Source organism: Microtus oregoni, unplaced genomic scaffold, assembly GCF_018167655.1.
Source record: "Microtus oregoni isolate MIOR12 unplaced genomic scaffold, Mior012 000021F_ref0000039, whole genome shotgun sequence".
NCBI classification, from domain to species: Eukaryota; Metazoa; Chordata; class Mammalia; order Rodentia; family Cricetidae; genus Microtus; species Microtus oregoni.
In genome coordinates this window covers 4357785-4384595 of record NW_024543080.1, presented here as the reverse complement: position 1 = coordinate 4384595, position 26811 = coordinate 4357785, and the positions used below count along the sequence as shown (strand labels likewise).

Here is a 26811-nt window from a genome sequence, read left to right as displayed (position 1 = left end):
ACCATCAGATGTCTCAGTGAAAGGGAGCAAGCCATTGGCTCATGGCTTAGGGGTACATCCTCTTCTTTCCCCTTATTCTTTCCAGCTGCTTAACTTTTCCTTGTATTATTTTCATGTAATACAGTGTATGTGCCATAAATGAGGGGATTATAAATAAAAGAAAATGTATTATAGTATGTAAAATACAGGAGGTGGAGCACATCAATAGGAGGTGAAGTGTGTCAGTAGTAGATCTGAGATCTCTAAGGATGCAGTGCTAAGACAGAGGAGAAACTGTATTCAGCCAAGATTCCAACACCCACTGCAGGTACTCAAAGCTGCCAGTAACTCCAGTTCCTGGGATTTGATGCCTCTGGTCTCCAGGGTCACTCATGCTCACCTGTACATAGCCACACAGACACACAAATTGCCACATAATTTATAAAATAAAATAAATTTTTGTTTAATTTGTTAAAAGATGATAATAATACTCATATGTGACCCTTAAAACTGAAGGCCTGAATACCGAAATATAATCCAGCCCGTTACTGAAAATGTTTGCCAACCCTAAAGTACTGATACATACATATAAGCCTGGGAGGGTCTCATTCCATGTGAGATGGTGTAGTCACAGCATACACTCTGCCTTCCCCACTGAGTGCAGATATGAGGAAACCTGGACAATGTCTGGCACATCTGGCTGAGGGCTATGATGACGATACAGTAGCATTTGGAGGAGACCCAAATGAGAAGAAGGACCAGTCTGACACTGTGTCTTCCTCATCTCCTTCCATTGGTATCAGGCCAGGTCTATGCAGAGCCTGACTTCAGATCTATGCTGATACAGTAGTCTAAAGGTGCAGTCAGCTCAAGGGCCCACCAGCAGAGAGCAGATGAACCACACGTGACATGTGCCAAGAACAGCATCAGAATGAAGGAAGTTCTGGCATATGCTTGTGTTTGAGTCTTGAAGACACCTTATATGAAATAAGAATGCCAAAGAATAAATATTGTATGATGCCACTTTTGTGAACTGCCAAGAAGAGGACAATTCAGAGATAGAAGGATGGTCTTTCCGGGTGCTTGTGCGAAGTGAGAGTACTGTCTAATGGCTCACCCACTGTATCAGCACGGCAGTTTTGTACACGCAGAACTGTTGACAGTGCAATGGTTGTCAGGGTTAGGAGTGTATGGTGTGTATTCTTGAGGATTACAAGAAGAATTTTCTTTGGCCTCTAATTCTATATCAGTATAGTTACTACCAAAATGCATGCAGGAGTTAAAATTCACAAGGTTGTACTCCCCAGAAGGTCAATTCTCCCTCTCACTTCAAAAATATATATTATTGCCGGGCAGTGGTGGCGCACGCCTTTAATCCCAGCACTCGGGAGGCACAGGCAGGCAGATCTCTGTGAGTTCGAGACCAGCCTGGTCTACAAGAGCTAGTTCCAGGACAGGCTCCAAAACCACAGAGAAACCCTGTCTCGAAAAACCAAATATATATATATATATATATATATATATATATATATATATATATATATATATATTTTATTGTCAGGCAGTGATGGTGCATGCCTTTAATTCCAGCACTTGGGAGGAGGCAGAGGCAGGCGGATCTCTGTGAGTTGAGGTCATCCTGGTCTATAAGAGCTAGTTCCAGGACAGGCCTCAAAGCTACAGAGAAACCCTGTCTTGCAAAAATATTATGTGTATATAATTTTGAAAGTATGAAAATATGTGGCAGCATAGCTTTTTTCTGAGTTTTGATGTTTGGTGGGTAGGAATTCGAGTAAACATTAAGAGTAATTTTTGCTTTACTTTTTTCTTTCTTAATAAGTAGAATATACCTTGTAATTTATGCAGAACTTTAAAGAGCTGATTTTATAACCTTTTATTGTTTTTTATTTATTTATTTTTTTTGAGGTGCTGGGGATTGATTTTTGGGCCTCACATATTCTAAACAAGTACTCTACCATTGAGCTACACTCAGCCCTGATCTTGAAACTTTTAAAAAATGTTTTTATATTTTTATTTTATGTGTATGAGTGTGTTTCAGTACGATACATGCATACATGATGTGTATGTAGGCGAGAGGAGGATGGAAGCTGCCATGTAGGTACTCCTAAGATAAGTGCTTTTCACTGCTGAGCCACCTCTGTAGCCTCTGGGTTTTGTAATTTTAAATACTGAACTAAAGCCAGTTGTTTATTGGGGGTTATATGTACCTAAAAAGGTATTTGGAAAATACTAGCCTAGCTAAGACTATAGAGGGAACTCAAAATCCCTGTCATTACTGGGCACTCTTGGGCCCTCTCCAGCAGCACCATCCTGCTCCATGCAGGTACTATTTTGTTTGCTGTATCTCTGGTGCATACTGAGTTTGGTATCCTTAACACTGTGTCTTAAGCCCTCCCCTGTGTCATAAAAATTCTTGCAAAGAATTTTAATAGCTGTTTTTATAGTCTCTTGTGTAGATACATCATAATTTATTCAACCTTATTCTTTTTCTTGGGCATTTAGATTGCTGCTAATGTCTCATTGCTATGAAATTGCTTCTAAGAGCATAAATTTACATTTTTAATACATACAGAATATATCTGTGTCTGTATAAATGCATAGTAGTTTATTAAAAAGAAGTCCACCTTTATTGATGTTAAAACATAAAATATGTTTTCTCATTCACTGCTTCCAGCTGTGCTCAGTACAACTTCCCCTCTAATAGGCACAGACATGTTAGGCAGATATCATGGTTCTAATGGCTGTTAATGGTTGAAAGGGTAGCTAATGCAGTTTCTGATACCAGTCTCTTATCCAGAGTCATCCCTTGCCCAAGTTAGTGGCCTGAAGTAGAGAGAATTACTTGGTCCTCAGTTTTCTCTTACTCTAAGCCTAGGAGTACATGACCCTAAGCTGTCTTTGCCTCCAGCACCATTTTTGGGCTGAATTGCTATGAACTTTGATATAGATAGGCCTGTCAGAGAGAGTAAAGGGAGAAGCTGGGTGCTTTTCCTTCCATGGGAGTATTTACAGCCTCTGGATTGTTGGTGCTTTCTGGTCATCTCTCTCTCTCTCTCTTTTTTTTTTTTAAATTGATTTTTATTGAGCTCTACATTTTTCTTTGCTCCCCTCCCTGGCTCTCCCCTCCCCTTCAACCCACCCCATAGTCCCCATGCACCCAATTTCTCAGGAGATCTTGTCTCTTTCTACTTCCTATGTAGATTAGATCTATGTATGTCTCTCTTAGTGTCCTCATTGTTGTCTAAGTTCTCTGGGATTGTGATTTGTGGACAGGTTTTCTTTGTTTTATGTTTAAAAACCACTTATGATTGAGTACATATGATACTTGCCTTTTGTGTCTAGGTTACCTCACTCAAAATGATGTTTTCTAGCTCCATCCATTTCCCTGCAAAATTCAAGATGTCATTATTTTTTTCTGCTGTGTAGTACTCCATTTTGTAAATGTACCACATTTTTCTTATCCATTCTTTAGGTTGTTTCCAGGTTCTGGCTATGACAAACAATACTGCTTTGAACATAGTTGAACACATCTCCTTGTGGCATAATTGAGCATCCTTTGGATATATACCCAAAAGTGGTATTACTGGGTCTTGAGGAAGGTTGTTTCCTAATTTTCTGAGAAATCGCCACACTGACATCCAAAGTGATTGTACCAGCTTGCACTCCCACCAGCAATGCAGGAGTGTTCCCTTTACCCCACAACCTCTCCAGCATAAGTTGTCTTCAGTGTTTTTGATCTTGGCCATTCTTACAGGTGCAAAATGGAATCTCAGAGTTGTTTTGATTTGCATTTCTCTGATGACTAAGGATGTTGAACATTTCCTTAAGTGTCTTTCAGCCATTTTAGATTCCTCTGTTGAGAGTCCTCTGTTTAGGTCTGTACTCCTTTTTCTTATTGGATTATGTGATCTCTTGAGTTCTTTGTATATTTTGGAGATCAGACCCCTGTTTGATGTGGGGTTAGTGAAAAATCTTTTCCCATTCTGTAGGCTGTCATTTTGTCTTGTTGACTGTGTCCTTTGCTTTACAGAAGCTTTTCAGTTTCAGGAGGTCCCATTTATTAATTGTTTCTCTCAGTGTCTGTGCTGCTGGGGTTATATTTAGGAAGTGGTCTCCTGTGCCAATGCGTTCAAGTGTACTTCCCACTTTTTCTTCTATAAGGTTCATTCAATGTGGCTGGCTTTATGTTGAGGTCTTTGATCCATTTGGACTTGAGTTTTGTGCATGGTAATAGATATGGGTCTATTTTCATTCTTCTACATGTTGATATCCAGTTATGCCAGCACCATTTGTTAAATATGCTTTCTTTTTTCCATTTGATAGTTTTTGCTTCTTTGTCAAAAATCAGGTGTTCGAAGGTGTGTGGATAAATATCCGGGTCTTCTATTTGGTTCCATTGGTCCTCCTGTCTGTTCTTATGGCAATACAGGTTGTTTTCAGTACTGTAGCTCTGTAGTAGAGTTTGTAGTCAATGGTTGTCTCTATTTTGTTGATTTTCTCGAAGAACCAACTCTTCGTCTCATTGATTCTTTGTATTGTTTTTTTTTTGTTTCTATTTTGTTGATTTCAGCTCTCAATTTGATTATTTCCTGCCGTGTAGTTCTTTTAGGTGAGTTTGCTTCTTTTTGTTCTAAAGTTTTCAAATGTTCTATTAATTCACTAGTGTGGGACGTTTCCAGCTTCTTTATATATACATTTAGTGCTATGAACTTTACTCTTAACACTGCTTTTATTGTGTCTCATAAATTTGGCTATGTTGTGTGATCATTTTCATTGAATTTTAGGAAGTCTTTAATTTCTCCCTTTATTTCTTCTTTGATTCAGGTGAGCATTGTTTAATTTCCATATGTTTGTGGGCTTTCTGGAATTAGTATTGCTGTTGACTTCTAGTTTTAAAGCATGATGATCTGACAAGATACATGGGGTTATTCCAATTTTTTGTATTTGTTGAGGTTTGTTTTGTTACTAACTATGTGTTCAATTTTTGAGAAGGTTCCATGAGGTGCTGAGAAGAAGATATATTCTTTTCTGTTTGGATGGAATATTCTATAGATGTCTGTTAAGACCATTTGAGTTATAACATCTGTTAGTTCCCTTATTTCTCTGTTCATTTTTTGTCTGACTGACCTGTCTAGTGGTGAGAGGGGAGTGGAGTGTTGAAGTCTCCCACTATTAGTGTGTGGGGTTTAATGTATGATTTAAGCTTTAGAAGCGTTTCTTTTACATATGAGGGTACCCTGGGCCTATATGTTTAGTACTGAGATTTCCTCTTGATGGATTTTTCCTCTGACTAATATGAAATGTCCTTATTTGTCTCTTTTGATTGATTTTAGTTTGAAGTCTATTTTGTTAGATATTAGGATAGCTATACCTGCTTGTTTCTTAGGTCCATTTGATTGGAATATTTTTTTCCCAACCCTTTACTCTGAGATGATATCTGTCTTTGAGGTTGAGATGTGTTTCTTGTTACAGAAGAAGGATGGATTCTGTTTTCATATCCAATCTGTTCGCCTGTGCCTTTTTATAGGTTTGTTGAGTCCATTTATATTAAGGGATATTAATGACCAGTGATTGCTGTCTCCTGTTAATTTAGTTTTCATCGTTGGTGATGTTAATTTGTGCATTTTCCCCTTTGGGATTTGCTGCTATGAGATCATCTATTGTCTGTGTTTTTGTTGGTGTAGCCAACTTCCTTGGGTTGGAGTTTTCCTTCTAGTATTTTGTGTTTTAGTTTTCCTTCTGGGTTTGTGGCTAGGTGTTGGTAAAATCTGGTTTTGTCATGGAATATCTTATTTTGTCCTTCTATGATGATTGAAAGTTTTGCTGGGAATAGTAGTCTGGGCTGGCATCCATGGTCTATTAATGTCTGTATAATGCTTGACCATGACCTTCTGGCTTTCATTGTCTCCAATGAGAAGTCAGGTGTAATTCTGATAGGTCTGCCTTTATATGTTACTTGACCTTTTTCCTTTGCAGCTCTTAATATTCTTTTCTTTTACTTCGTATGTTTAGTGTTTTGATTATTATGTGGTGAGGGGACGTTTTTTGGAGCTAGTCTATTTGGTGGTCTGTAAGCTTCTTGTATTGTCATAGGCATATCTTTCTTTAGGTAGGGAAAATTTTCTTCTATGATTTTGTTAAATATATTTCTTTTTTTTTCCTGAAGCTGAGGACCGAACCCAGGGCCTTGCGCTTGCTAGGCAAGTGCTCTACCACTGAGCTAAATCCCCAACCCCTAAATATATTTCTTGTGCTTTTGAGTTGAACTTCTTCTCCTTCTATACCGATTATTCTTAGGTTTGGCCTTTTCATGGTGTCCCATATTCTCTGTATATTCCAACGCCTGGACCCACAGAGGTCCTGTTCAGGCCTACTCCCTCTGAGGTCCCAGACTCATGCCTGAATCCACAGAGATCTCTGGTTCCTGCCTACTCCCTCGGAGATCCCAGATTCATGCCCAGACTGGCAGAGGTCCTGGCTCAGGCCTAGTTCCTGGTGGGTCCTAGACTCACGCCTAGTCCCACAGGGGTCCTGGCTTAGGTCTACTTTCTTGTAGGTCCCAGATTCACATCTGGACCCTCAGCGGTCTCTGGCTCTGGCCCACTTGCTCAGCAGTTACTCCCCTGTACCTGTTCCTGTGAAGTTTGCTGTCTCAGGTCTGCTCTGGTCCAGGCCACTGGCTCAGTCCTGGTCTGCCAGTGTCCTGGGACTGGATTGGCTCCTGCTCCCATGGAGCTTCTCTGGTCATCTCCTAATGGTTAGAACTTCACATATCACAGGGTCTGCTCATCTTCTTTCATGGGTCCCCAATCTCCCCATGTGAGGTATCTGCACCTTTACCATCTTCTCTGGCTTCTGTTTCTACTTTGAACTGATAGAGAAGATAGTAGGTGGCCTTAACTATTGGTATCTTTTTTTTTTTTTTATGGAGCACATAAGACAATACATTTTCTATTTTTGTTTCCAGATTTGGGTCCTGTCATCAGCCATAAAGAACTTGTTTCAAATGCATGCATAAAATTTACAGCAGCTGTTGAAATTGTTGCTGTGAATTTTCCCTACTGTTATTTTTAAATTGAAATGCAATTCATAGGGAAACAAAACATTTTGCCTCATCTGCACAGTAGACACATAATAATAACCTAAAAATCTATTGGATAGAAAGTTTTGTGTTCTTTTAAGGCACAAACAAGACCCATTTGTGCTTGGAAGGAAGTAATTGTTGCTTTTGCTCTGTTACATCTTCAGTGTCTCTGAGCTCTGGTTTTGGTGCCATAGCCCAGTTCTCCCCCTGTCTTTGTAAAGAAAGTTTTGCTGGAACACAGCTGTACTTGTTTAGCTATTGTTTTAGCTTCTCTTTTGCTCCAGCAGCCCTGAGCAGTTGTAACAGAGTCCATATGGCTTGCAAAGCCTTACACACTTACTATCTCACCGTTTACAAAGAACGGATGCCAAGTCTTGTTTTTTTCTGTACTTCCTCCAGATTTTTTTCTAGGCAGATATGTGATTCATCTGCTTAGCAACATTCAGTCACTTTTTACTATTGGTAAGAGAAATCCTGAAGTCTTTGCAACCAGTCTCAAACCACTATATTAATATCAAATTTTCTGTTTTGTGGTATAACTTGAAGATCATTTTTAAAAGTTTGGTGCTGGATTTATTTTGTAGAGCTTGCATAATAATTTGGTTTGGTTTTTTAAAATTGAAATTGGCATTTTAAAGCTAGAAAATATCACATGGAAATTCAGGTTATTACTTATTGCTGACAAATGAGGACTTGGCATGGCACTGGTCCCACAACCCTTGTTTTAAGTGTCAGTTAATGTCCTTCCCGTCTGCACACCTGTACTCAGGTGACATGAACATCAACACTTACCCCCTTTCCTCCTCAGTCATCTGTCACCTGGTCCTCTTTATCATCAGTACCTCCTGTGGTTCCTCTGCCTAGGCACCCATCCCTTTTATTCTTTGAAACATGGTCACACTATATAGCCCAGGATGGCCTAGAATTTGCTATGTAGAATAGGCTGGCTCAAATTACTGATCCCGTTGCCTGAGCCTCCCCAGTGCTGAGATTATGTAATGTGCCTCCACACCTGATTGCCCATGCTCTTGCACATCTCAGTTTTTAATTGTGAGTAATAATAATAATAGCAACCACTTCATAGAATTTTTAGGTGAAATTGATGAGTCTTTCTATGGAGATGCTTAAAAATTTATCCCAAAGTAAGTTCCCATTAAGTGGAGTTATGTCATTGATTATTGTTTTTACAGGTTTACTTAATGTTCTTTAGAGACATGCAGGTAGCCTTCCTTTCCCCAGTTTACACTGTTATGGGTGATGGGAAGTAAAAGCTCTCTCTTAAGCAAGTGTGGCTGCCCTGTCACCTATACTGAATTAACACTTCTTCCCTGGTGAACTTCCCAAATTACAAAGAAAGAGCAGAGTAACATTAACATATCCTGACCCTTCGTTTAGCTTGGTCTCAGGTTGTCTCAGAAGGCTAGGTGGCCACCTCCTGTGTGGCAGGTGCAAACTGGCCTGAAATTCTGGTCACCACACAGTGCAGAAGTATGGGCCTGTATAAGATGGCCCTACATAAAAGTGCATGCTATTCACCAACAGTGCATTGTTCTTATAAACGTGCATGCTGTTCGACAGTTCATTGTTCTTATAAACGTGCATATTATTCATCGACAGTGCATTGTTTTTATAAACATGCATGCTATTTATTGACGGTGCATTGTTCTTATAAACGTGCATATCATTCATCGATGGTGCATTGTTCTTATAAACGTGCATGCTATTGATGGACAATGTATGTCTTGAGACAGTGAAACAGTTCTCTCATCAGTGATAATTTTTACCTCTGAGACTTTGCTTTATAAGCTCAATTTTAAATAGACTGGAAATTGAATTAGCAAAATGGGAAGCTAAAGTTTCTATTTTATAGTGATTCACCTCAAAAACTAGAAATAGACCAGCCCTCTAAGAGTGATTCCTCTACAGTAGTGTAAATGTAACTTTGAAAAAACAGTCTGTCTCTAGTTTGCTCACATCACACTTAAATACTGTCTACTTCAGGAGTATGCAGTATTTAAAGTTCATTTATGTGTTTTGCTTTTTTAAGTTTTATTTATATTTATTTATTTTTTATTCTCTGCAAATGTACTACTGAGATCCATAGTCCTCCAAAATAGTCAGATAAACTTATGTCAGTCTAAGTGACACTGGTCCAGGGGTCCTGTTTCTTCAGGAGTCTTTCTTCTCTCTCTATCTTTCTCAAAAATCCCTTAAGACCTTGTGATGTAGGATTTCCCTTTGTATGCTGTTAATATATTTTATTGCCACTGGTTAATAAAGAAGCTGCTTTCGGTCAGTGGCTTAAAAGAATATAGCCAGGCTGAAAAGGATATATGGAGAGAGTAGGCGGATTCAGAGAGAAGCCATGTAGCTATGGAAGGAGACAGCCAACCACTGACTCTGCCTACTCTCTCTGTGTATCTTACCAGTAGGCCACAAGCCTCCTGGTAAAATATAAAATAATAGAAATGGGCTAGTTTAAGATACAAGAGCTAACCAATAAGACGTGTGAGCTAATAGGCCTAGCAGTGTTGTAATAATACAGTTTCTGTGTGATTGTTTTGGGTCTGGGCAGCTGGGAAACAAATGAGCCTGCTCTTTCTACAACCCTGGAAGCAGAACTCTCATTGTGTGTGTGCATGCTGATAGGCTTGTTTTCTTGAGCAAGTTTTCATGACTTTCAGACATGTTCATGAAAATACTTTGCTGATATGAAACAACCTACACTTCTCAAACATGGTATGACATGTCTATAACTCTGGTACTGGGCAGACAAAGACAGGAGGACTCCAGAGCTCAGTGGCTGGCCAGCCTAGCCAAACTGATGAGCTTCAGGCTCATCAAGAGACCTTGTTTCTAAAAAAATACGGTGGTGTGCAATAGAGGAAAACACCCAATACCTAACTTCTGACTTATACCCACGCATGTGCACACCCACTGTCGCCCCCACATAAGTAAAAGAGAAATATTCTTAATTTTGAGATGAGTGATTGGTCTCTATATTTGGGGTATACTTTGGGGAAATTACTTGGAAGTCGCAGAACTTCAGATAGAAAAAGTTAAATATAGCTCACTAGGATATATTCTGTAAAATAACTCGACATATAAATATGTGAAGATGTTTAAGTGCTTCTAAAAGAATTATAGGGTTCTTATATTTTGTCTTCATAGTAGAGTTTCTTAGTAGGCCATTGCATTAAATAACTACATAAAATACACCATCTAGAATACACACTGGTGCAGTTACCCAACTGTGATGACTCTTCACTTTCCTATTAGGAATGGTAAATATATATCTGTTTCTTTCAGTTGGATATGCCAAGTGATCAGTTAACTGCCAATCTTCAAGCAGTTATAAATGAAGTCTGTAGGCATAGACCACTAAATCTGGGTGAGTAGCTGGGTGAGGGTAGACTTCCATAAGCCCCAGTGGTACTTTCCAGACATGAAGTATGCAGATGAAGAGGAAATGTGCAAGTACTATAGACACAGTACTTCCGGGGAGTAAATAAAATAAAATTTTTCTTTGCCAAAGGAGTCTTAATTACTTTATTCATGAAGCATAAGGTTTTAGAGATGGACTTATTTATCAGTAATAAAAAAAGTATACTCCCTAAACCTTTGTAAATTTGCATATTATTTCTACTGTTAAATGTATTAAGGTTTAAAGGAGATTGATTGCTTTAAAATTATAATGGCATTAAATAGGAAAGAAAGTTGGAAAGCAGTTGTCCTTTTTAATCTTTATCTTATAACAGAAAGTAGGTATTTTTGCCTTGACAGGAGAGTCCTCTTGTAAATGGGTGACTCTCATGACGTGAGGAGAATCACTAACTTGGGCACTGTAGTAGATACAAGATACTTCTGTTGTCTTTGGCATTGCTTGTGTTCCTTCCTCACACAATCCACACTGTGGGTGCCTGACGATGAGCTTCCCAGGCTCCAATGACTGTCCCTGTGCAATTCCCATGCTGGGAGTTTACAGGATTTAGTTATATAATTATGCTAATCAAAACAAACTTTTGCCATCCTTGAGAATGAAGCACATTGGTGATGTGATTGACTATTTCATTTATTAATTCATCCAAAATATGGCTAAAGATACTGCATGAATACAGATTTTTATACTCCATAGGGAACTTTGATCTTGTGAGATAACTAGAGAATAATGGATAATAAATTCTCTAAAAATTATTTTTCTCTTTTTGCCATTTTAGATGAAATATCTTAACTTTGGGCTTAGGATAAGTCTTTTCATTTGTTGAGAGTGGTACCAATTTGATACTCAAAGTTAGCATCTGTGCTGACTGCTTTAGATAAGTATGTAGAGTGTTTCCCTCAGATGTAATCACCCTGTTCCCTTCGCTGTTGGTGTTACCGAAGTTAAATACTTGGTGAACATCTTCTGGAATAAAGGAATGAATTACAAGTGAGCGAGTCATCTCCAGGATGACTAGTGCAGTGACTGTTCAGGAGAGCAGCGCAGAACTTTCCAGGGGAGCATCTGAGTCCCACAAGCCTTCCTAGGTGTGTGCATCTGATCCATGGGGTCTTAGTGGGAAAATCACATTGGTTCTTGTCTTTGTTCTAGGTCCTTTTGTGGTGCGTGCCTTCCTTCGTAGTTCAACCAGTGAAGGTTTGCTGCTGAAGACTGATTCACTGTTGCCCAAAGAAGTTGAAACCAAAGAAGCTACCTAAAATTGTTGCATTGGGAAATTATTGTTGGGATGGGGTTGGCGGGGGGGGGGGGGGGGGCGGACAACAGAGAAATCTGTAAAACTATAATTTCTAGTTTGGCTCCTCATGGTTTCTTGATCAGTACATTTAGAAGTAAATTTTAACACTAATGTTTTTTTTTGTTTTTTTGTTTTTGTTTTTTACAGTTTCAATATAAAGAAATGTCAGTTTAAAAATTATTTCACAGGGTATTTAAATTGCCCCCGAGAGAACAAACACATGGTTTTCTGATCTTCCTTCCCCGGCTCCTCTCTGGGGTGCTTTGTATCCATTAAACCTGGGATTTTTCTAATTTGGTTTGATTTGGTCTGATTTGGATTATTGTGTCGGCAGAGAGGCTTGTTGGAATGTAGAAGCTTTTCAACGACCTTTTTGTGTGTTCTAAGATAGACTGAACTTACCACTACAGTTTCAAATGTTTAAAGTAGTGCATTAAAGTTTCTTGTTCCCCAGCACTGGTGATGTGAAAGCTAAAGGGAAGATGAGGAATGGGCTGTGTACAGGGAAGTCATTTCCCAGTTGTCAGGTTCTGAAATCGACAGTTGATTATTTGAAATCCCCATTTACAAAGAAGACACGTTTTTTGTTTTGTTGGGATTTGATTTTTTAATCATGTGTCTGTGACGTGTGGGTGGGGGCAGAGGTCAATAGCGGCATCTTTCTCAGCAGCTCTCTACCTTATGTGTTGAGGCAGAGTCTCAGCCTGGAGTTCACAGATTCATCAGGCTGGCTGGCCAGCAAGCTCAGGGACCCTCTTGTCTCCTCCTTCCCTGGGGATTGAACCTACATCCTCATGCTTGTACGGCGGGCGCTTTTCCAGCTGAGCCATTTCCCAAGCCACTTTGCAATTTTTCATCATGTTTGGGATTGGATGCAAGACCTGTCTGTGTGCATGCGGGGCCAACGTTCTACTACTCAATTCAGAGCTGTTGTTGTTTTGTCAATTTTCTGCTGGTTAATCTTAGTGTGGAAATATTTAGAGCACTGATAAACATGAAATCACTCAATCCTGCTACTCAGAGATAACCAGAATTAATTTTTGAGTGGACATTCCTTTGACATCTTCAGTTGAAACAGAGAGGAAAAGAACACACACATATACACACAGGCATACACACACGTATACATGCTAGTGTGGTTTTTAAAGATTTATTTATCCTACGTATGAGTATTTTGCTTACATACGTATATGTACACCATGTACCCTTGGTGCTCAGAGGTGGGCATTTCCTGGAACTGGAGTTACAAATGGTTATGGGCCAAGAACTGAACCCGGGTCCTCTCTACAAGTTCTCTTAACTGCTGAGCCTTCTCTCTAGCCCCATTAATATATGCTGTTTGAAAGTAATCATTTATTTTATTCAAATCACATGGAAAGTGAGTAACATTTCATTCCTTTATTGCAGCATTCCCTCAATTGCTAGGCATTAAAATGGTTTCAAGGTCCTCCACCCATTGGTTTTTAAAAAATTAAGATTGTAAAGTTTTATAGTAAATACTGGTGAATCCCAAACTTTAGTTTACATATAAATTACTTCGAAGGCTTACCAATTACAAATAGCTGGTCTTCACCTGGTAGTAGGAGATTTATCTCAGAATTGTGCATTTCTCATCGGGTAGTGGATGTAGTGGCTACCAATGTTGTCAACCTGATTTAATAAAAAGGTCACCATCAGTTTATTCTAAAATTGCACAAGTGACCCTAACTAAAGTACCTGGTTGAAAGTCACTGTTGAATTTCACTAGCCAACTTATAAAAGATTCCAAAATGTGTAGTATAAACCAGGATTTTAAGTATTTTTATTTAATCCTTATTTAATTTTATGTGTCTGGGTATTTTGTCTACATACCATGTATGCGCCTGCCAGAAGAGGGTGTCAGAGCCCCTGGAACTGGAGTTCTGAATAGTCTTGAACTATTGAGTGTTCCTAATGCCACAGCCATCTCTCCAGCCCCAAGATATTTAAAGATTTAGATAGCAAAAACATGCGTGCCCTGAACCAAGAGCCGGAGAAGTTCCCAACTTTCTGGCTATTCTTCTGTATAAATAATTTAAATTCTGTGCCAACCCTGCTGACAAGCAAGATGTCCAGTAAGACAAACAGGAGCATGACAAGGTGAGCACTTTCTGAACACTGTCTTAGAGTGCACCTCTCAGAAAGTAGCCAGCAGTCGAAGGTGATGTAATATGAGGTTAAACAGCATACTAACGTAATACACAAGAGAAACAAACTTGATAACTTGTTAACAAAACTAGACTTTTAATTTTTATATCAAGCAATCAACCTCAATGTCCAGTAGGTGGCGACAATAGCCTTTCATATAACTTCAATGGCTATAGACTGCAGATGAAATAGCAAGGATAATCCTGTAGAGTCCGGTTGGAGCTTTGTTTTAGAGTAAATGGTTTGTTTGTAATCTATTAGGGCCTTGTTATAGAGGTTTATTAGGATGTCTAACGGGTATGTGTAAGTTTTTCTTTTGGTATATCTGTCTCTGAATCTGCATGTACAAGTTCCCACGCGGTCAGAAGACAGCATCAGATCCCTTGGCGTTGAGGTAACAGGTCGTCGTGATTTGTCCAACATGGGTGCTTGGAACCAGACTTGGGTCGCTTGAAAGAACAAGAAGCCTTCTTAATCACAGTGCTGTCTGTCCAGCCTCTATGTTGGAGTTTGAAAGTTTGTTATTATAGAAAATTTCAGATGGGAAGGAAACAAGAAAACTGAACACCCACTGGCACATCAATCAGATTTGACAACTCAGCATTGTGTGCTTTCATCTGTACTTTTACCTACCCACCTCCGTAATTCATGGCATATCCCAGTTATCATACAACTTACCCTAAGAAGTTTAAAAAGTAGCTGAACTGTATTATAATTTTTATTTTCAAAACCTAAGTTTTTTTGTGTTTCAACCTAACCATTGGGAATCATACGTATTTCTTTAATAATTATATTTTCCACATAATAATAGACAGAATCATCTAGTACTTGGAACTGGGCTTAGAAACATAATTGGCCACAAAAAGAGATTTGTAAATATTACTGTTTAAAAAAATAAGAACTTCGTATTTCCACTTTATTTTTCTTAGCTATAAAGTTGTAGTTCTCATAAGAAATAGAAAATGTGTGAACATTTTTATATCTAAACATATGTAAAGTAAGAGAAAATAATTGTTTTGGGGCCAGATGCTCAGAGACACTTGTTGCACATGGCCCGACAACCATTGTTCAATCCTCAGAGCTCACATAAAGGTGGAAGGAGAGAGAGCTCCACCAACTTGTCCTCAAATATAGCAGGCAGTGGTGCACACACATACACACACACACACACACACACACACACACACACACAGAGATGGAGAGAGGAGAGGAGAGAAGAGGGAAGATCAACAAACAATATATTTTAAAAAATAGAAGCACTTCAAATTTTGTCAAACAAAGGAAAGTTTGAAGAAAGATTTGCTGTTCTGTAAATCCGAGGGCAATTTAAATTTGTTCAATTTCCTTTTTCCTTCTCCCTTGGTGAGGACACAATGCACCCGCAGATCACTGGGGAAACCAAGGATGTTAATCTTGCAGGAATATTTGCTCCCAGAAGATTCGGAGTAGATATTGATAAGGATCTATGATCTTTTGCTATCTGTAGAGGCAGACCTCATTCAAATCTTCCAGAATGTTTATTCCAGACCGAATCCCCAGATCTTCATCTTCAGCTCCCAGTTAATAGAACTCATTCATAAGAGGGAGATGTTCCCTGGACTTTATAGCCTGTTGACCACTATGCTATCTCAGTCAAAGATCACAGTGGATTCTAGGCCCTGAAGCTATGGGACCCACCACTCATGGTCACAGGTACTTCCTAAACAAGCTTCTACATAGTCACACGGCAAGCTTTATTTAGCACCTGGATATGATTATTGTCAGGAAACCATTTTTCTAAATTCTATTGTGTTTAAATATGCCTACATTAAACTGCCTGGCATCAGACTCTAGAAGTTTTGATTCAGGTTGATGAAGTCAATGTGAACTGAATTTTAATTCTCTAATCTGTGACACCTGCAGGGACCTCCTCACTCCCTATGTGGATATAAAAAGTCTGTCATTTTTTGTATTGCCAAAGAGTAGTCTTTGGTGGCATAAAATGATAAATGATTCATATTTTATGTTAATAATTAAGGAACCTGGAGTATAGCACAATGGTAGAGGGCTTGCCTAACATGAATGAAGTCCTATTTTGATCTCCATCACTACAAAATAAGTAAAGAAATAAATAGGTACATCTCTAATGTCTTGCAGGAAAATATGACTAGAACATAAAGATAATTTAATGGATGTTATTACCTCAAGTTGGCATTGTACTAAGTAATTATGCTTATTTTAAAAGCTAATTTAAAGTATTGCTATATAAGTTATGTGAGCGGCCTAAGTTCCAGTGCGGTTGTATTATTTATATTCCTGCCTCATATATCAATGTTATATTTTCTTTACATCTTTGGTCCTATTTGCCATTTTTTTTTTTGAGGCCTTATAGTGGGCATGCTTTGAGAAGATGGGTCATCTAACTGAAAAAGTTTTCAGGCATGTATCAGTAGGAGAAGAAAGCAGAGCTTGGCAGAACTCATTTGGGATCTAGGGACACTGAGTGAACTACCATCAACAGATATTGATTGATTGCACCAGAGGGAGGGTGTATCATAAGGATGTGATGCTTTAAGTTACAGACAGAAAGGAAAGCCAGGCTGGTGCTGGGAAAAAGCACAAGAGGCAGAACCCCCTCAGAAGATCTATGTTGCAAAAACTAATGGAATGTCACCTCACATAGCAACTAGCAAGGTGGATCAGCTCGATTTTGAGACCTTGTCTCCTCAAAATCTAAGTTCTTGGAGAAAAGCGTCCTTTTGGCTTAGTTTACTTTGCATACCTACTTGCTGGCTAGGAGAAAGAGAAATTGATAATCTCGCCAGAAATGCACATCACAAGGTAGAAGGAATTCCCCCAAAGGACAGTGACTTTCTAAAAGATCAGCAAAAGAGCAAAACTTGAACACACCTGTTCTTGGAATTAAAGATTTGTCTCCTGTAAGTCAGTGAAATTAATACCCATATTCAGCTCAAAATACTAGCTGTGTACTCTCATATATGTTTTACTAGTCCTTGGACAAACATTTATGTTTTTTCCAATATATCATTTTGCTTAATGTATTGTCACGTTTCTTTGATAGTATGGATAACCACTTTTTTAGAATAGATTATTGGAAAGAACATGAGCATGTGGTGGTGGTGAAGAACACACACTTTGGAGCCCAATTCTGCAGTTGTACATTGTTAATGTTACTCAGGAATGAAGTTTTATTGATGTATAATATAAATTTGAAAATATGATCAAATAGTAAGTAGACAGCTTGGTAAATTTTTCCAAAATGCACACATTCCTACCATATAGATCCAAAAAGAGGGTAAGGTCATCACCACCCCAGAAGTCCCTTTGTTTATCTCATATAATCTATCCCCTCATTAAAACTATTGTGATTTCTATTTTGCCTGTTTTGAACTTTGCTGAAGATATGACTGGGAGACTGGGCTCATTCGTTGAATGTGTTTATGAAGTTCATCCATGTTGTATGTAGTTGCAATTTGTTTTATGAAGAATCTCATGTGATTGTGTCACAAATGTCCATGCTACTGTTTGTGGACATATAGACTGGCTAACTTATTAACATCATTCTCCAGCTCTTTATATGCATGCCTGTTTTGATATCCACCCAAGAGTAGATCTATTCAATCATAAATTAACCAGTTTTACCAAACACAGTGCTCAGCAGTGTTTCAAAATCAATGTACCAAGAAATGCTCCCTGTGGTTGATAGAGTGCTGGGTGTTCCTTCTCCTTGTCAATAACTTTTTAAAAAATCTTTAAACAATTTGCCGAATGTAACATTGTTCTAAAATCCTGTAGTGAGGGAAGCAGTATTTAGGATTTTGGATACAGAGTTCTTTGCTTTTACATACAGGACTCGGTTTCCTTGTTGGTTTTTTTTTTTTTTTTTTTTTTTTTTTTTTTGGAGGGACTCTGCATGACAGTAACCAGGTGATGTGGAATTCCCCTCTGTATGCTGTGAATACCATTGGTTAATAAAGAAACTGGCTTGGCCTGATAGGGTAGACTAGAGCTAGGTAGGGAAAACTAAACTGAATGCTAAGAGAAAAGTGGCAGAATCAGGGAGAAGCCATGGAGCCGCCGCCAGAAACAGACACACTGAAATTTTGCTGGTAAGCCACAGCCTTGTGGCGATACACAGATAAGTGGAAATGGGTTAAATTAAGATATTAGAGTTAGCTAGAAATATGCTTAAGCTATTGGCCAAACAGTATCACAAATAATATAGTTTCTGTGTGGGTATTTCAGGGCTGAGCTGCCCGGAACAAACAAGTGACCTTTCTACAACAACCAGGCACTTCATCACCCTACAGCACAGTAACTTGTACATCTTCCTACAGATTTGAGGTCAAGTGTTCTTTTATGCTATTTTTTAAATGACTCATATTCTCACAAATTCTTAGAGCACAGCATGACAATTTAACATGTAATAGTTAATATACAGCGTCATGTTTCCAAGAGCTCTACACAGTTGTGCTGTTGATGAGAAGCATGATAGAAGATTAAAACACTTTTTCATCCTGTACTTCAAAGTACAGGGTAATTTGCCAAGTCTTATAATTTTCTCAAGTATTGCCATTGTTGGTTGTCTCCAAATTAGACTGGCCAAAAGGTGACTCATTCTTAGGAAGCTGTAATTTAAATCTATTGTTGAGTCACACCAAGGAGCTGGCTGACTTTCAGTTTTGTTTTAATTTGTTTTTGACTTTTCCATATTTTTAATTCATGATTATTTTTAAAATTTTAAATTATGCAAAATTCTCAGAAGTTTACTTCAGTTTTTTGGGTCAAAGTAATTTTGAGGAAGCAAGCTGATAGAGTAGGAGAGAAGGTACAGGTTCCAGGGCAATCCTGATACTAGTGGGTTCAGGGCTAGCAATGGTAGAACTTTAAAGGGGGTAGGATGTTCTGAAATGTATTGCTTATAATATACATCATGGACAATAGCTTGTCAGTTGAAGTTCAAAGTAACAGAATTCATGAGTAATTGAAAATGGCATTTTTTCAAAGTGAAAGCTAAGCAATAACTTTTTAAAAAATTGGGTTTCATACTAAAATAAAGCTGATGATTAGTTCCTAAAAGGGAATAAAACCCTTCGGGTTTCTATTGCTATGAAGAGACACCATGACCACAGTAACTCTTGTAAATAAAAACATTTAATTGGTGTGGCTTGCTTACATATTCAGAAGTTTTGTCCATTAGCATCATGACAGAGAGCATGGTGGCATGCAGGCAGATATGATGCTAGAGGAGCAATTGAGAATCTTACCCTTGCAGGCAACAGGAAGTAGTTTGAGGATCACACTGAGCAAAGCTTGAACAAATGAGACCTCAAAGCTCGCACTCACAATGACACACTTCATCCAACAAGGCCACATATAGTAGTACCACTCCATAGGGGCCAAGCATTCAAACACGTGAGTCTATGAGGGCCATTCCCATTCACACCAACACATTCTACCGGCCCCCAAAGCCCTGTAGCTATATTATAATCCAAAAATGCATTCAGTCCCCATAGTCTATCACAGTCTCAACCCTTTTTAAAAGTCTGAAGTTCAGTTTCTTCTCTGTCTCATTCGGTTTCTTAACTATACTCCCCTGTAAAACCAAAATCAAAAAGCAGATCACATACTTCCAACATACAGTGGCACAGGATAACATTACTGTTCTAAAAGGTAGGGAAGGGAGCATAGAAAGGAAATACTAGAACAAAGCAGGACCAAAGAACCAGGTGGGCTGTAGTAATACGAGTGTCGGGGCTGCGTCCCCAGCACCCCGGCTGCCTGGCTAGCTTATGCCCGAAATAATTACACGGACACTGTATTCTTTTAATTACTGCTTGGCCCATTTCTATCTAGCCTCTTCTAGGCTAATTCTCACATATTAATTTAGCCCATTTCTAATCATCTGTGTTGCGCCCCTAGGTGCGCTTACCGGGAAGATTCTATCTAGCCCACGTCCATCCTGGGTCGGAGCTTCATTGCATGTGTCTGCCCAGGAGCAGGGAGCATGGCGTCTCTGCTCCAGAGAGCAGAGCTGTCTGTCTGAGCTCACTTCCTCTTCCTCCCAGCATTCTGTTCTGTTTACTCCTCCCACCTATGTTTTAACCTATGAGGGCCAGCCAAGCAGTTTCTTTGTTATAATTAACCAATGACCTTCCTCCATCAGTGGGCAAACTCCAAACTCTGCATCTTCATGTCTGATGTCAAACTGCTCTTCAGATCTCCAATTCCTCTCAGCTATGCTGATTACAACACACTTCTCTCTCTTGGGCTGGTTCCCTTCCTATTGGTGGCTTTCCTTGGCAGGTATCCCATAACTCAGTCATCTCCAAGACAGTCTAGGCATCAGCTTCACAACTTCACACTATGGCCTCTCTGGGCCTCCATTAGCGGACATTCCTGCCACACATCTGGCCTCAGAGACTTTCCTTAGCTGTGGAGGGAGAGTCCATAACCCCTTTTTACCTTGACTCTACATGGAGAACCACGTGGCTGAAGTTGTCAATTTTTGCTGCTTGCTGGGACACGGCCAACTTGTTCAATTATATCTTTATCAACTTTCTGTTTTCCATGATTTCCTTCACTGACTAAGTTTGGCTGTCCTGGAACTTGTTCTGTAGACCAGGCTGGCCTTGAACTCAGAGATCTACTTGCCTTTACCTCTGGACTGTTGGGATTAAAGGCATGTACCACTGTTATAGGAGGCCGCTTATTCGTTTCCCGGCCACTCAGACTCCTGAAATAACCTCACAGAAACTGTATTAATTAAATCATTGCTTGGCCTATTAGCTCTAACTTCTTATTGGATAGCATTTATATCTCAACTCATTTCCATTATTTTATATCTTACAATGAGGCTTGTGGCCTACTGGCAAGGTTCCGGCATATCTGTTTCTGGTGGCAGCTCTATGGCTTCTCTCTGACTCCTTTCTCCCAGCATTCAGTTTAGTTTTCCCCACCTACCTCTATTCTGCTCTGAGCAGGCCCAAGACATTTTCTTTATTAACCAATGGTATTCACAGCATGCAGAGGTGATGGAGGAAGGTCATTGGCTAATAAAGGCACTGCCCTGGCCCGTTTAATTGGTTAGAGGATAGGTGGGAGGAGAAAACAGGACAGAACGCTGGGAGGAAGAGGAAGTGAGGTCAGAGACTACACAGCTCTGCTCTCTAGGGAGCAGACGCCTGAGAGAGACGCCATGCCCCGCTCCGGCATGAAGCTCCGACCCAGGATGGACTAGGCTAGAATCTTCCCGGTAAGACCGGTTCTCACAGATTATTAGAGATGGGTTGATCGGAATGTGAGAATTAGCCTGTAAGTGCTAGAGCTAAAGGGCCAAGCAGTGCTTAAGAGAATACAGTTTCCGTGTAATTATTTCGGGGCATAAGCTAGCCATGTGGGCGGCCGGGTGTGGGGGACGCAGCCCTGCCGCCCCATATTACTACACAGAGGCGAATCCCACATCATACCACTATACCCTACTTCAAGCTTTTCTTTAAGTCCCTTCACAAGTTGGAAACTTAGCTTGATGGAATCTTTTCCTGGGGTCTCTACTCCCTATTTTCCATTTCTTTTTTTTTAATTTTTGAATTTATTCTTTGCATCTTTCATATCATGCCTCCCTATCCCACCCACCTCCCCCACCCAAATAAAACAAAATACAAAATTTAAGAAAATAAAAGGAAAACTCATCGTGGAAGCTGCAGTGTGACATAGTGGGTCATGCTGCAAATCTTTATATTTATCTATTTTTACATGCAGGCTTTCTTTGTAGAGAATCATTCATTGGTCTAGTTCTAGGCCCTAGTCTCTGCTGCACCATCAACATTGGACCCTCATTGGGACTCTTCCTGGACATCCCATTGCTTTCCTATGTTGTGTATCCTGCATCCCTGGGTCTGCAGGACTGACCTCCCCCCCATGCTCCATGCTCCAGCAGATCACAGATGAGGTAGATGTTGAGGTGGACCAACACATAACCTGGGTTCTGGGCCTGGGTAGTTTCAGGGTTGGTCAGCCTACCAGTTATCCCCTGTCTTTGTAGTCAGGGTGATCTCTCCAGCATTGCCTTGGCTAGTTCACTCTTTAGTTCATTTCTTAATGTTTATCTCCTTGAACATAGGACTTAACTCCATTCTACTTCATGGTGCTCCTTTTCTCATCAATCTTTACATTTTGTATTTTTCCTTGCTCAGCTTGCTCCTTTTCACTATAAATCTTTATTAGAGTTAGCACTAGTAACCACATGTCAGAGTCTATACAAGGCTGTTTTGAGATTTCTTCTGTCAACAGAAGTAATCCAAATCTCTTTACTTTAGCCTTGGGCAGACTTTTCAAACAAGAGTAAAAAGCAACCAAATTCCTTACCAAAATATCACAAGAGCAGTCTCTAGGTAATATACTAAAATTCTTCTCATCTGAAACATCTGAGGTAGGCCCCATAGTTCAAATCACCCTCAGCACCGCTGTCTTACATTCTCCTACTAGTATGACCTATTAATCAAGGCTTAAAGCATTTCACTGCTTTTCTAATCCAGTGTCCCCAAAACATGGTCAAGTCTATCACAGCTATATCCTAGTCCTTGGTACCAACAGGGATAAAGAAGGGAGGAAAAGATGGAGGGGGGATTGAGTTCCAGCTTTACCTTTCCTAGGTCTGCTACCTTGAGCATCCTCTTGCCTTCATAGACTTTAGTTATTTTGGGGTGGGGGAGTTATAAGAAGTCAATGTTTATTGGAGTAGAGTATGTTTTTTATTTTGTTATTTATTATATTGTATGTTATCGTTATTTTACTTTTGAGACTACATCCCAACATAAAGCCCAGGTTGACCTCAAACTCCTGATCCTTGTGCCCAGGGTGGTTGAATGCTGTATGAGAGGCATGCACTATCACAACAGCTAAGGTCACATTTTCAACTTACAGTATTGTGAAGATATAGGGTGTAGTGATGACGCGAGCAGGCCTGCTTTTCGTCCTGCCCGGCTTCTGCCCGGCTAGCTTAGCCCCAGAATAATTACACAGAAACTGTATTCATTTAAACACTGCCTGTCCCATTAGTTCCAGCCTCTTCTTGGCTAACTCTCATATCTTGCTTGAACCCATATTTAGTAATCTGTGTAGCACCAGGAGGTAGTGGCTTACCAGGAAAGTCCTAACCTGCGTCCGTCTCGGGTCAGAGAATCATGGCATCTGACTCACTTCCCTTCTTCCCAGCATTCTATTCTGTCTACTCTACCCACCTATGTTCTGACCTATCAGGCCAAGCAGTTTCTTTATTAATTAACCAATGAAAGCAACACATAGAAAGAAGACCCTCCTACATCAATAGGGTAATGCAAATATTAAAGAATTTTACAAATTTTATGAACACTAGGTAATTGGTGTGGGACAATTGTCTATATTCTGTCAATTATGTTTTAAATAAATGCTGATTTGCCAGTAGCCAGGTAGAAAGTATAGCGGGACAACCAGATAGGAAGTAGAGGTAGGTCAATGAGAACAGAAGAGTTCTGGGAAGAGGTAAACTCCCTCTGCAGTTCTGTCCACACCAACATTTGTTTCACTTTGCCTGCCTAAGGCATCTGATAGGTCTAATAAAGAGCTGAATGGCCAATAGCTAGGCAGAGAAAGAGATAGGAGAGGATGGTGGGCAGAGAGAATAAATAGAAGAAATCTAGGCTGGAGAAGAGAGAAAAGAAGAACTAAGAGAATGAGGGAGAAAGAGAGGAGCATGCCCAGTGTCAGAAGTCAGGCAACCACTAGCCAGACATGGCAACAGCAGGAAAGTAAGATATATATATATATATATATATATATATATATATATATATATATATATATATACACACACACACACACACACACACACACACACAGAGAGAGAGAGAGAGAGAGAGAGAGAGAGAGAGAGAGAGAGAGGAAAGATAAAGGTAAAAAGCCTCAAGGCAAAATGTATATGAAGAGAAACAGATTAAAATAAGAGCTAAGATAGGTCCAAGCATGCATAACCAATAAGAAGTCTCCCTGTGTGATTTGGAAACTAGTTGGTGGCACCAAAGAAAAAGCCTGCTGTAGAGTTTGTATGGTAGAAGGAGAGAGCCAACTTCTGCAATTTGCCCATGGCCCTCTGATTCACACACACACACACACACACACACACACACACACACACAGTAAAAAAAATTAAAAACAAAGTTGAAAAGGATCCTAGGGGAAAGAAAGTTAGACAGCAAATTAGATAATGAATTAAAGTGTTTGAAAGCTAGCCCATTACATATTTTTCTAACATGTTTAAATTCATGTTTCTACTTCATTTCCTCTTGCTATGTGAATACAATTTTCTCATCCTTAGTTCTCTCTCTCTCTCTCTCTCTCTCTCTCTCTCTCTCTCTCTTTCTGTGGGTGTGTGTTTGATTGTGTGTGTGTGCATGCATGCATGCATGTGTGTTTGCGTGGATATGGGTGCACATATGTGTGTGGACATGCATGCACAGATTTGAATGTGCATGTGGTGGCCAGAGGTTGATGGTAAGTGTCTTCTTCCATTCTCCACCTCGTTCACTGAGGCAGGAACTCTGGCTGGACATGCAGCTTCCTGATTCCATTTGTCCAGCTAGTCATCTTGTGTTATGACCCTGGTTCCACCTCCTGAGCACTGGGATTATGGCTGAACCATCACATCCACATGGCTTTTGTGTGGGTACTGGAAAGCTGAACTCTGGTTGCCATGTAGTGTGGCAACTGATTTATCCACTGAACCACCTTCCCAGTCCTAATTTCTTCTACCGTTAATTTTTCAGGTTTTTAGGAGCTATTGATTAGGAATATCTGGCTTTCGAAATTCTGGCTGTCAGCCACATCATACAAAAATAGCATATTTACCAACACTGCTTTAAATTCTAAAACAGTTTTCTCTTTTTTAATGCTGATTTGAAAAGAGAAGCTTTGACTTTAACTCTTGGTTTCTTTCCCCCAATATTGTCTGCAAGGTAGAAAGCAATTCTGCATAGACTTAAAGCCATTAATCAACCATTAAAAGCAGATGAATTAGCTTCTGAATGAATGTATGAATTCATTCAGAATTTTAAAAAATAACAAATGATAGCTTTTATTATGTTTCTATAGCTTCAAAAAAGAATCTATTTTCAATGAGAAAACTAATCATTTAACAGATGTGTATTGCTTTGGGAAAGCCATGTTTACATATATCATAGTCATAACTTTCAATATTCTTTTTTAATTTAAATTTATTTATTTAGTTTTTAAAGCAATATTTTCTTATTTCACATACCAATCCCTCCCCTCCTCCCACACTCTCCACCTTCCCCCCACCACATCCCCTATCTAGTCCTTAGAGAGGATAAGACTTCCCATGCATGGGGAGTCAACAAAGTCTAGCACATCACTTTGAGGCAGGACCAAGGCCCTCCTCCTGTGTCTAGGCTGAGCAAGGTATCCCCCAAAGAGAATGGGTTCCAAAAAGCCAGTTCAAGCACTAGGGACAAATCCTTGTCCCACTGCCCGTGGCCCCACAGAGTGCCCCTGTCACACAACTGTCACCCACATTCAGAGGGCCTAGTTTGGTCCTATGCAGGTTCCCCCACTATCAGTCAGGAGTCAGTGAGCTCCCACTAGCTTAGGTCAGCTGTTTCTGTGGGCATCCCAATCATGGTCTTAACCCCTTTGCTCATATTATCACTCCTCCCTCTCTTGGACTGGACTCTGGGATCTCGGCCCATTGCTTTGCGGTGGATCTCTGCATCTGCTTCCATCAGTTGCTGGATGGAGGTTCTATGATGACAATTAAGGTCGTCATCAATTTAATTACAGGGCAAGGCCAGTTCAGGAATGCTCTCCACTATTGCTTAGGGTCTTATCTTATCTGGAGTCATCCTTGTGGGTTCCTGGGAATTTCCCTAGTGCCAAGTTTCACGATAGCCCCCTAATGGCTCCCTCAATCAAGATTATCTCTTTCCTTGCTCTCCCTCTCTGCCCTTCCTCCATCTTGACCATCCCATTCTCCTCCCTCCTTCTTCTCCGCTTTTTTTCTCCCCTCCTCCTCCTCTTCTGCCCTCCCCCACATGCTCCCAGCTTTCTCAAGAGATCTTGTCTATTTCCCCTTCCCAGGAGGATCCATTTATGTGTCTCTTCGGGTTCTCCTCGTTACCTAGCTTCTCTGGGGTCATGAACTATAGGCTGGTTCTCCTTTGCTCTATGTCTAATTTCCGCTCATGAGCGAGTATGTACTGTGTTTGTCTTTTTGGATCTGGGTTACCTCACTCAGGATTTTTTTTTCTACTTCCATCTATTTGCCTGCAAATTTCAATTTTTTTTTCTGAGTAGTACTTTATTGTGTAAATGTACCCATCTTTCTTATCCATTCTTTGGTTGAGGGGCATTTAGGTTGTTTCCAGGTTCTATGACAAACAATGCTGCTATGAATGCAACTGAGCACATGTCCTTGTGGTATGAATCTGCATCCTTTGTGTATATGCCCAAGAGTGGTATTGCTGGGTTGATTTTCTGAGAAACTGCTGTATTGATTTCCAAAGTGACTGTACAAGTTTGCACTCCCACCAGCAATAGAGGAGTGTTCTCCTTACCCCACATTACATAAGCTATCATCAGTATTTTTTATCTTAGGCATTCTGACTCATGTAAGATGGTATCTCAGAATCATTTTGATTGCATTTTTCTGATGGCTAAGGATGCTGAGCAATTCCTTAAGTGTCTTTTGGCCATTGAGATTCTTCTGATGAGAATTCCCTGTTTGGATCTGTACCCCACTTTTAATTGGGTTATTTAATATTTTAATGTCTTGTT

General features: G+C 39.8%; 1 protein-coding gene across 1 annotated transcript in view; it reads left to right on the top strand.

Moving 5' to 3' along the window:
• Nucleotides 1-11820, top strand: part of Mrpl1 (mitochondrial ribosomal protein L1) — a 52861-nt gene extending 41041 nt beyond the window's left edge. Inside the window, exons 8-9 of the mRNA XM_041671484.1 lie at nucleotides 10394-10475; nucleotides 11676-11820. Coding sequence (XP_041527418.1) covers nucleotides 10394-10475; nucleotides 11676-11782 — 189 coding nt within the window. The 3' untranslated portion in view covers nucleotides 11783-11820. The remainder of the gene's footprint in view (nucleotides 1-10393; nucleotides 10476-11675) is intronic.
• Nucleotides 11821-26811: the final 14991 nt, after the last annotated feature.